Source organism: Leptinotarsa decemlineata, unplaced genomic scaffold (genome assembly GCF_025532065.1).
Source record: "Leptinotarsa decemlineata unplaced genomic scaffold, Ldec_3_MD MMD2_P_RNA_scaffold_14, whole genome shotgun sequence".
In the NCBI taxonomy this organism is placed as follows: domain Eukaryota; kingdom Metazoa; phylum Arthropoda; class Insecta; order Coleoptera; family Chrysomelidae; genus Leptinotarsa; species Leptinotarsa decemlineata.
The window spans coordinates 4,657,920-4,670,641 of NW_027412528.1; the positions used below are offsets into that span (position 1 = coordinate 4,657,920).

A 12,722-nucleotide genomic window follows, 5' to 3' on the forward strand; every position below is an offset into this window, starting at 1 on the left:
GATCAGATTTGTTTTCTTAAATATTCAAAAAATGAACCTAATAACCTTGAAATTTCACTGCGTGTGTGGTTATTTGAACAGCAATAATATAGAAAACAAAAAACATTTTCTATTCTGGAACATATTCATAGATACCAGCATTTAATAATATAAAACGAAAAATTCGCATTATGATGATATGCTATTCAAGCTGTGGCAAATGAACTGAATTTGATTACAGCAAAAATGATCTAACATGCTTTGTTTGAACCTCACTTGGGGATATTGCATAGCATTTTGGTGATTCTGCAGTCAGTAATCATTTTGTAAAAACAAGCTGTGCGTCATGCATGCAAAGTAGGTTCACGACATTCAAGTAGGTAACTTTCAGTGATGCCGAAAACGAATAACTTTTCAATACAAATCATGAAATTATAAAACAACAACAGAAATTAATTGGCGCTTTGGGACGACTTCATTGATTCCAGTGGAGCATTTGCTTTTTTAGCTGCAGGAAAACCCGGAAAAAACTACAGCACCACATCATCTGAAGAGCTTGATCTGCCAATGTCCTCTTTTTCATAAAACAAAAGTAAAGTGTCTTCAGAGGCTCTAGTAGATTCAAAACATCGCCAGAACACTTAGTGACACGACTATCGTCAAACTTAAATCAGGTTTCGTCTTTGACCAAGGCGTAATACTGAACAGATTCAACGCCAGAACCATAGTGAACAATGACTGCATGAAGATTATAATAGGGATCTGCTAAATTGAAGTGTTCATCTATTTCGTGATAGAAATAATTGTGAAAGTCACATGTATTTTCATTAAGGAATATGTGTGCCTAATTCATAGGAAATCAATTCACGCGGGATCTCGTGGATTTCCATACTTCAGTTACGTTTGGTCGCTATCAGTTGTTGATCCGTTGAAACTCCTCCAGTTTTAATAAATTACTCTTGTATTATCAATAACATCCACAAATAAAGGATAATCGATTTCAACATGGTGTTGTTTCATTTAATAAACAGCAGCTAACAACTTTGCAAGTGTTTGAACAGTTTCAAACGATTTCAATTCAGTAATTGAACTTGAATTTTCAAATCATTGAATTCATATGAAAAGTGTGTGTTACATTGAGATAAGAGGCGAAAATAAATAATTGTCAGCAAAGATGACTCCTGAAATAAACTACAAGTGAGCAATGATAATTTAGGAATGGAAATATGTTCAAGCAAGTTTGAAGAGATACCGTCTGGAATTAATTCATAGTCATTGAAGATAAAATTCGGAACTAAATCAGTATCAACCCAAGTTTTGAGTGATTACGTTTGGATTACCTTTGTGGTAACAATATTGAAGATGAACTTGTGAATCAGGTCATATAAATACTGAATGGGCATGAAATAAGTGAAGTGAAGTGCTCTTGTGACGTTGTCATCTTCTAAGATATTGGATAAGGTTGTGAGGGTAGTATGTGATGATATCATGTTACTGAGCTACCCTTTGAAAGCGCTTCTAGAGAGAGTGAAACTGTTTAGTGATTGAAGTTTGATTAGTGTCATAGAGGATAATTCATCGTCTCCATGTATATTTCTCTTTATATGTTATCTCCCAATAATCCCTGTTGGGATAGTGATGAAGTAACAGTTTGTATTCTGTGGTGTGTCTCAATTGTGCAACTCTCGGTTATAATGGTAATGAAAGATGTCGGGAAAATGACTTTTTCTTGTGTCACTTGAATGTCAATGGGTCTGAAAAAGTGAATTATGATGGTTGTACAGTAATTTACATCAGTGTGCAGAATAATGTTGACTAGGCAATCTTCTTCTGTTTGAAGTTTGTTGTGGCAGCAAAAAAAATTTCAATTAGGGTACATGTTTGTTTTTGGTATTGATAAAACTCATTTATCTCATACAGGATATGGTAGATAATAATTCAATTTTGAAGTGGAATGAGATAAACAATAATAGTTTCGTTCAATATAGAACTCAATATTGGGAAATGTGTTAGAAAAATATTCATTTCATCAAAAAACATTAGTGGTATCCCCAAAAATGTCATAGTAACTATATTGATTTTTGATGTATTATTTGACTTTGGAATATACATTTTATTCTCAATCGAATTCAGATTTTCCAATGGGAAAAATGATGAATGAACTCTGATATTTGCCAATATTTTTGCATTTTTTACCTGATTCAGTCGGTTTTGAAGATTGATCAAAGAGTCAAAAAGTAAATGAAAAACAGTTATTCTATTGATATATTCATAGACTGTATTGTCAATTTGATTGTTATATTAGTTTGTTCCATGGACTCATTTGCCGTAGATATTTGACTATTGCCTCTCATAGTAAGTGTTCCTTTCCATTCAAACGATCGAGAATTGTATCAATTATTTCTCCATCATCATTGTCAAGAATACCAAATAATCATTTTGATAATTTCACATCAAGATTCATCATTGCGCGTTTAGATATGAAAAATGAATTGGTTCTTAATAATTGGTGATCAGCTTGCATAGATATTATATCTGCTTATCTAATCATCAGATATGATTAATAACTCACGTTACGTTTTTACCAATATAAGGATTAGTTGCCTGTCTGAATATTTTTGAAATATTCAAATAATATGAACATGTATGCACATTTATGATGATTATAATTAAATATTGATAGGTAGAAAAAGATAATTTCACATTCAATAATTTTTGCATTCCATTTTTCCATTGTTTTTTCTCAGTTTGTTCAATTATGTTGATTACATTTCATCAATTATGAGAGGTTCTTTCTGAAAATCTCCTTTTATCAATTTACAAATTATTTGCTGAATCACTTTTTCGTTATGATATTCTAGTACCTATGGGGTGGAATGTACAAAAATGCACTACAAAAACTAAATGTCATACAAAATTTTATTCTGAAAATGAAGATGTTGGTGATATAAGATCTTTATATTTTCATAGCATATGCTTAGCACATGCTTACAAATACCAGCATAATAATCATCTTTCACATGACTATAGAACTAGAAGTGCTACAAATCGTCACTTGAGAATTCTCAACTGCAACAAAAATATAGTTCACAGATGTTTAATATATACCTCACCTAAATCATTTAATTTTCTTCCTTCCAGTATGAAAATATGAAAACTTTAAAAAAATTCAGTGTATCGAAAAATATACTTTCCATAATTATCATACTATTCTAATAATACTGAATAAATGAATTATTGCAACATTCATATTCTTGACTGACATATGCATATGAAGTTATCATTATCTACTAATATTAATCCTAAGCCATTATATTATTTGGATGAGACTAATTTGAAATCTGCGTACACAATTGAGTTGCACAATCCAAGTAGTGCATCTTAAGTACAATCCAAGTGTTCAATCAGTTAGGTTCTACTACTATATTATCGCTTCATCAAGGTAATCAGAGAATTAGTTGAAGTTACCTTTACTACCTTTATTTATATATTTTTGATCATTTCTTCCAGTAATCTTCCAGTATCCTTTGTTTTTTTGTTTCGTTTCATTCCAGATCTCAATTCATATTGTCACAGCTTTTTTCAAATTTGGTTCTTGGTCTTCGACGTATTCATATACATTTCCTTCTGGGTCATTTATAAAAGGTTTTCAATTGAAATGTTCAGTGACGATTCCATAATGAATGAGTTGTCAAATGAACTGAATGACTATTCATCTTATAATTTTGGAAAAATTGAAAAAACAGATTATTGAATTCTGAACCATCACAGGTACCTGTGAGGGCACGACGCATCTGTAAACTGAAATATCTTCCCTTGGAGCTCAATTATCTGGAAAATGCTTTCTAAAGAAATGGATGAAGCGAAGGCAAATTCGAGTGGATGATATGAATCAGAAAAAGGTCACCAGTAACTCCAACCAGACCCATCAATGGTAACTTTTCGATAAAAAATTTAAGAACTGGAGATAATTTCAAAAAAATATTACTTAAAACCAATGTTCAGTTCAGCAAAATCTATCAGAAGGTACAATAATAATATCTGGCAATCTGCCCCAAACCGCACACAAATCAGATCATTCAACTAATGTAAAAGGAATGAGGCCACGGCCAAAACCGGTGAAGTAAAACCAGAAACACAGATACCGTACATATTAGTATATGCTAGGGAAACAACGAAATCACTGCGTGCGTTACCTCATCGCTTTTTATAATGTCAACCGCAGTTGTGGCCGAAACGTTAGGCTCAAAAACCAGGTCACGATCAACGAACCCAACAAACTTATCTCCGGCCAAGAAAGTTCACATTCTCTGAAAAAACTAGACTTCTCTTATATTGACATCTAATACCAAAGTTGTTAGGAGTTTCCTCTGAAAGAGGTTTCGATTAACTCTGTATGTTCTATTGCCAGCTTTTGCAAATCACGGTACATGAAATATCAGTTACTATAACTCACTAGCAGAACAACTGAGCTTCTCTGAATGAGGAGTAAATATATGAGGAAAAATTAAGAATAGGAATAGTTTTCTGTTTCTCTGCTTCTTCTTGTTTCTGTGAAACTAGTTCAGGAATATTCGGTCGCCTGAAGAGGTTGTTGAATGCCTCCACAATATCCGGTCCAAATATCAGCCCTGTGTGCTGTGAGAGATTTTTCAGTCCTCTACTGGTACACTGTGGTTGGTGATGAAGTTTCTGTGGGACCCTTGGATTCTCTGCTCGTTGAATTTCGCGCGTGTTGCTCACATTGCTTCTGTGGTGATCCTACCGACTACGTCAGTTATCTTAAGTTCAAAGCGTTTGTTGATATATCGAAGTCTATCCGTGTGGTGAAATCAGATCAAATAGCTTTGTTGAATCACTTTTGTGATTTCAATAACACCCACAAATGAAGAATAATCGATTTTTTCTATGTCTTGTTTGATTTATACACCAGCAGGTAACAACTTCACAAGGGTTTGGATTTTAACTGGAGTTGGGTCTACAAATCATTGAAATTTTAAGAAAAGGGTTTGTGACGTTCAGATAAGATGTGAAATAAAATAGCGGTCAGTTAAGTTGAACTCTGAAATGAAATATAAGTGAGCAATGATAATTTATGGATGAGAATATGTCTAAGAAAGGTTTGAGAGATATCATTTGAATTGAATTCATAGCCAATAATATTGAATATGACATTCGAAATTAAATCAGTGTCAGCATGAGTTTTGAGAGATGGCGTCTGGATTGAATTCATAGTCATCAATAATGAATATAATAATGGGCACAAAACACTGTAGTCCAGGATTCGTTAAAAAAATGGCAATGAATATTATTCCATAATATGCAGTAAATAACAAACTACATATCCCAAAATCTCTATATTAAAATTCAATACTGGAAGCATGAAAGCAAATAGGTATACAATCACATTCCCTGAAAATTCAGAGAAATAACCCCATATAAAACATTCAGAGACCATTTCAGAGAGGTTCTTAGAAAAGAACGTACCTTTTCCTCCCAAAATTTCGCAAAGAAGCTCTGATGTGATAAATTTTATATTTTTCGGCTATTCATTCAATGGTATATAAACACGCATCCTCATATGTATACTTTCATGTATATATTTGCTTTATTCAAATTTTGTGCACTGTGCTCAAAAACATTCTTTTATTTTGTTCTTATATATTTCTATCAATCAACTTATTTTTTCCCAGATTCACTTTACCTATCTTCAATAAAGGTTCAAGAAAATCCCTGAGCAATGATGATTTATACAGTCCACTCAGTTGCGACCGAAGTGCAGTTCTGTCAAATAGACTTCAACGGTACGTATGTATAAATTTGAAAAAACGAATTCACTCAAATGTATTATTTTTTCCAGAAACCGGATACAGGAAACTAGTATAACTCGAAACAATTCGAAACCAACATGTAGCTTACTTGTTGCTCTTTTTCGAACATTCTGGTTGGAGTATGCAAAACTGGGAATACTTGCTGGAATTTGTGACGTGTTCATCCGCATCAGCCAGCCGTTTCTTCTTGGTTTGATGTTGGGATATTATAATCCTAATAACTCCCTCACTAAATATGATGCCTTTTTTTATGCAACAGGAATAGTATTACTGAGAATTAGTTATTTGTTTTTTGATGGACAGTACAAAATGTATGGATCTCATATTGGGATGAAAGTCAGAATTGCAGTTGGATCCCTCATATATCAGAAGGTGAGTCAACATTGTTTAACTCGGTGTGAATATCAAGATTTCAAGTGTGCCAGTGTGGTATGATTCAAAATCTTATTCGATATTGAAATAAAGATACAAGTTAAAATGTAATCGAAAAAAGGGAAATTGACAAAATATTGGTGATAAATATGTCAATATTCATGTTTCATAATATACGGAATACACCAAGTTTAGTCGATCAAAATATGTGTGAATGACGTGAGTATATAATAATTTGTATAACAAAATTTTAAATATACTGGGATTGCACGCATATAGAATCACAACCTTGACAACAATATTCTCATTTTAGTGCAATACTATTTCTGATAGTGCCTACTATCACGAAATTGTGCATTTTTATTTTATAATGGAGAAAAGGAAATTGTCACATGTTACCAATGAACAAATGGTCACAATGACATGACACAATGACATGTCAATAATAATGAAAAAAAAGGTTATGTTGTTCTAATAATTCGTGTGGCTGATTATTCGTGATATTCTGAATAAAGCTAAACCTGATGATGATTTTGAAGACAAAAGAGTTCTTGATTATAATGCTGTTTATTATTGAAATGAAGGCTTTCAATCATCTTTATGAATCACTACTGAAATTTTTTGCTACTTTCGAAGCTAAAGTGCTTGCAAATATACTTACAATAGCGAGTCTTATGTAAGAATGGTAAAAAACAATAGGATAATAATTATTGTGGCAATAAAAACATATTTTTCAAATATAAATGTTTAAAACTTTCGCATAAATCAATACAAAAATTACATCTCTGTGATTATTCGTTGGACTTTGTAAAAGTGATTCATAAAGAAGGCAAAGAATTCACTGGGCGAGAATTCATGAACCGTGGACTGTATAGTATTGAAATATATATATACACATGTATATCGGCAATGACAAAAATCTCCCACACTCACCTCAGTGGTTGACTTCATGTTTGCTATCGGAATTTGTATGGTGAAACATGTGTCGCGGTTTTTGTAAAAGCCTTTATAGTGAAAATCATACAATAAACTTCCGCTATTATTTACAGATAGTATAAGCAAGCGCATGGACCTTAGGATTATGACAAAGTTCGTTGTAATTAAATAGAACTGGCCGATACTTGATGAAAATCCATATTGAAAAACTAATCAATACAGTTTATTTTATGATTTTCACTATAAATCATGCAATAAACTAAAATGATTAGTTTTTTTTTTAAAGTTCGTTATGATATTTGTAATGGACTGTTTGAAATCTTTGGTGTAGTAATGAATATTACTGGCGTTTTATCCCAACACCAAACCGTTATTTCAACACCTCGACACGTGTTTCCTTCACCAAGTGATCATCTTCCAGAGGAAAATTGAAGTGAAGATGATCACTTGGTGATCGAAACACCTATCGAGGTGTTAAAATAACGATTCGATATTGGGATAAAATGTCAGTAATATATGTTATGATACTTTACGTTATGATGTTTTACGTTGTGGTAAAGTACGTTATGACGCATAACGGTTTCTAGCGATTACGAATATGATTGTTTGATATTACGATGCGTTGCTGTTACCATGGAATTATTTTATGAGGCATTGTGTTTATGATTGAATGATATTATGATGCTTTAGCGTTATAGCTAAGTACGTTATGAAAAAGTATGTTATAATGAAGTATTTTATGATGGATTACGTTATCAAACTGTACATTATGTGATCAATTGCGATTTCTATCGTTTGCGTTATGACGAAGTCAATTTCTGTCTACTACGATTTCTATCCTGTACATTATGATGCATTAGGTGTCCCCGATGTAAATGACGATGTTTGCCCTGGACGCCCCAGCACACCAACAACCGATGAAAATTTTGAGAAACGAAATTGTTATGGAGAATCGTCAAATCACTATTAGAGTCAACAGGGTCAGCGTGGAATATTGTAAGGTCGGCGGTTCTTTGATTAGCTTGGGTAATAGCAGTGGGTAATAACAGTGTCTTTTAGAGAGAGCATGGAGTCAGCGATTCCTGTGTTTTTTTTTTGCTTCAGTAATTTTTGAACCTCCGAACCGAACCTTCCGCGCGATCAGCGGAAAATTCAAATTCCATGAGAGGTGTGAAAGGACGATTTGACCTGTGAGAGAGATAGAGATTGTATCGAGATGATCCGTTTTGAAGATAACGTACGGTTTGTGTGTTTGTTTTTCTGCGATGTTGTCGGTTGAAAAACAATCATTGACAGCCTAGAAAACAACCGCCATCACTATCATTAGTTCAGATTCATTTCCAACACGTTGTGGTCGAGGCTTCGGTGACTGATGCGCGAAGGGGGCTCAGTAGTGAAGACCTAAGAATGCCCGAGCGGTGATGCGGAGTCCCAAGGGGGCCCCAAGTCCACGCTTCTCTGCATCGATTACGTCGCATGCGTCTCTTTCCCACTCACTAACGTTTCTCTCTGAAACATTTACCAACGACCCGCGACTTCGAAATGAGCCAGAAACAGGCTTGTTGCATTACTAATTGCGTATTTTCAGGGAAAAATACCCCTTTATATCTCTATTACCTTTAAACTCACGTTATGCTTTCTATAGTGGTCGAACTAACGCTACAAATTCATATTATTATAGTGTGAAGAAGGAAACATGTATGCAGCCTATATCCATTCATAAATAAATACAGAAATTATCCTGTAGGTCATCCAAAAGTTTTGTTGCAATGATTTGAATTCAAATGAAATTGTTGGTATTATAATTTAAAGTTCTTCCATAATTGAATAGAACTGGCCGATACTTAATGAAAATCCATATTAAAAAACTATTCAATACAGTTTATTGTATGATTTTCACTATAAAGAGTTTTACAAAAACCACGACACGTGTTTCGCTTTACAATAGCTTTCTCAAACATAAACTTCAGGAAGCTATCTCTATATGCTATCAAGCAAAAATTAGAGGCTATTGTATAGCGAAACATGTGTGGCGGTTTTTGTAAAACCCTTTATAGTGAAAATCATACAATAAACTGTATTGATTAGTTTTTTTTTTGAATTCTTCCTTTTCAATATCAATCCATAATACCATTGAAAATGAATGATAAATCGATGTTTTCTCTTTGCCGATCGTGTTGTAAACAAATGGATGATGAATACACCCACATTCGTGAAGGAAAACAAATTCTCTCCGGTACTTGGGTAATTGATGAAGTTTTGAAAGCTTATCTAATATATGAAAATGGATGTTTGTTGGTTGGTTGGTTGGTAAGTGATGAACTTCTACATCGCTCAACCGATCGTGATGAAACTTGACATGTATAAGTAATTTTTCATAGGGAAGGTTTTTGACTATCAATTTTTCTATAACTTGCCACGCTGCGCACGCCTGAGTTCGTTGATTCTGATTCTGTCAGAACATTGGAACAGCAGCGATACAGCAACGCATAGTACTAGTTCTTGATAAAATAGCTATTTTATGGTTACTACCGTTTGCAGCGCGGTTTTTCTATATTCAGTATTCGTATGTTTTCAAAAACAAATCGACTGGGGAATCTTTGCACATTGATATGATAGAATTTCATGATAGAATCACTAATGTTTGTCAGTTCGATTCGTGACTGGCTAGAGTATAAAACATCATTAGGTACTGAGAGTTTCTGTAGTACTAGAACGTGCTCCAGTATCCTTCAGCCAGTGATACTGATTGATCTTCGAAAGCATTTGATGTAACTGAATATTCGGAGATAAATGATATTTGTGACGATCTAGGGCACATAAGTTTGGTTTGTTCAACACAATACTTCTGCTAATTTGAGTAGGTTCACATCCAATAACAATTTTTTTTCAGGCATTGAAACTGAACAAATCTTCCATGGGCCATAATCCAGTTGGCAAAATCGTCAACCTTTTGTCCAACGATGTTTCCCGATTTGATTCAGCTTCTCTCATTCTTCATGATATATGGGTCTGTCCAGTTTCAGCAATAATAATAATCAGTCTCATATTTAAGGAAGTTGGATATGCTGGTATCGCGGGAGTATTAGCCATCACAGCAATAGTACCAATACAAGGTGAGTCGAGCATGCACATTCAGTCGAATATAGATGAAATATTTATATTTCAGAGAAGTATAAGTTCGTGTTTCGAATTTATCAAGATACAGAAAAAACGATTATGATTTTATCCATAAGTAATTATATTCAATGAATATTTTCTGCAATTATCATAGTTGTATAGAGAAAAAGCGGGGTAAATCACTGAATGACCTTCAAAAGTTACTTTTCTAAGAAAGTCCTACTGATGAAACACTAACGCGTCCTAAGTGGAATCTATACTCTGAAAATTCAATAAACATTACTTGGAAATTTATGATTTGAATACCACGTAGTCTATCATCTATGAAACCCACTTCATACAAATAGAGATATAGTTCTCAAGTGATTCAGTTGAAATATCAGATTACTAGAACAGAAATGATTCCATGAAAACGGAAAGATATTATTTTACGATGTTTTTGGTTTCTTAGTTCCCCATCGATATACCAGAATCTGAACCTTCGAAGAATGATGATAAAAATTGAAAGTAGGTTAGGTTAGGTTAGGTCCAAAGTGAGTGGGTCTATTCGACCCTCCACCGCAACCCGCAAGGATTTATTGTGGCTCACACCTACTCACACTTTACCAAATAAACCCAGTTTCTTAACGAAGCCGATTAGTTTGCATGTGAGTGGACTTTCAGGTTAAATGGTAAGAGTACGGCTCTGCCGAACTCTAAAAACCTGATTCGGTCCCCAGCGGGGCTGGCACAAAGTATATGCTCTGCTGTTTCATAATTAATGAAGTAGTCGGATAATCAAGGTGCAAGATTCTCACCTTGATACCCGCGACAACCTTCCCATATGAGGTTTTTTGCACGTCAGCTACACCTGACGATGCCTTAGATTCAATCGTGCAGTGCTTTTTCGCCTCTGGTTTTGGTGAATCATCACTTGAGCGCAAACTTTTGCTAACATAATAATAATAATGATAATGATAATATCGTCTGCATTATCTTCTAATACATTTAAAGCAAATAAATCAGGAACAGTTCATTCATTATATGAAGGTAAAAGGCAAAGTTCAATTCATATGATGAAAAGTCATCATTCAATTGCTCTTCCACTTAACCTCACCTACTCATATGGGGTTTGTTCTTCCACCTGGAACAGATTCTGCGTACGCCGCTCAAGAATTTGGTGTAAGGCGGTTTCATAAGGTGGGGTACCTTTCATAAGGTACCCCGCTCTTGAGGTGATGACTCAGTCGTTTCCTGGCTGCACCACCAAACCTTTTTTAGGTCCAGTTATTGGCTCAGGAGTTGGAGAGTTGAGAAGATTTCCATTCTGATCTGAATTTACAGGAAGGTCAGTTGGAGTCGTAAGCTCGACATCCATCTCCTCTGTAGACTCGCTCCTGATCTAAATTTACAGGAAGGTCAGTTGGAGTCGTAAGCTCTACATCCACCTCCTCTGTAGACTCAGCGTCAGAAATAATTTTTAAGTTTACTCTGTCCATAAAAGTCCCACGAGTAGCTAGAGAAAGAAGGTCAATCACGGCAGAGCTCCGCATTACCGTGATAAGGCGATACTATAACGAGAGAGCGCCCGGTATCTCGAAGGTTCCGTAGAGACAGCTGATAGGCTCAGTGTCATTCATCCTCCCGGCACGGATACACACACCTTAAGAAAAATCCATTATTGGGATACCATTCAGTTAGGAAATAACAGAACCACAAGTGATTCTGTCATTTCCGTATCCAGCAGAACTACATGGAAGCAGGTATCCGATGGCCGGTTTGCTCAACCCCCAAGAAAATCCACTCGCCAAAAACAGAATGCACAGTGGTTCAGGCAGTGAAAGATGAACAAGGAAAGCCAACCCGCCAAAATTGAAATTATCATTGGAAACAATTGAATTCTATGCAAGTATATCGTACACAAATATATATCACAATCAAACTTGATTCTAACAACTAGATTAGAACTCAGATTTCAAAATATATGAATTTATTTCATCTTCTAAACGAGATTGATTCATTCGTTGAATCGTTTCATCTATCTTCTTTTTGGCGAATTGTTTTCTAGTGAAGTCACCAAACACCATTGAAGAAAGATACGATGCGCATATGAAATAAGGTCATATAACAAATTCTTTAATTTTTCTGGCTTTTACCACTGGCCAATCTCATTTCTTATTCTGTCGACGTTGTTGGTGTTTTCGCACTCAACGAAAGTACTGTGCACCCATGTGCATCGCTATAACAAGAGTTCAGATTAATGAAAATATATTTTTCAGTATCAAATATATTTGAATTCAGTGAATAAAATGACTGGCATCATTATTAGATTCCAAAAGTATTCGCTTGTGTTCGATGTATGATTATTTCAATCAACGTTACGTTGAAATTTCTCGGTGTTGAATGTCTTCACTTACGTGTTTTTCACTTTTCTCATATTTTGTACATTGAAAATTTAAATTTTCGTCTAACCAGTCAGACGAAAAAGAGCATTGGTACCCGTTG

At 34.5% G+C, this 12,722-nt stretch overlaps 1 protein-coding gene across 3 annotated transcripts in view; it reads left to right on the forward strand.

The window, feature by feature from the left end:
- Positions 1–12,722, forward strand: part of LOC111515950 (ATP-binding cassette sub-family C member 4) — a 161,206-nt gene that overhangs the window by 38,982 nt on the left and 109,502 nt on the right. For all 3 annotated transcript variants that reach the window (XM_074176982.1, XM_074176978.1, XM_074176986.1), the window contains 3 exons: positions 5,673–5,783; positions 5,840–6,182; positions 10,012–10,234. In XM_074176982.1, the coding sequence (XP_074033083.1) occupies positions 5,673–5,783; positions 5,840–6,182; positions 10,012–10,234 (677 nt within the window). The remainder of the gene's footprint in view (positions 1–5,672; positions 5,784–5,839; positions 6,183–10,011; positions 10,235–12,722) is intronic.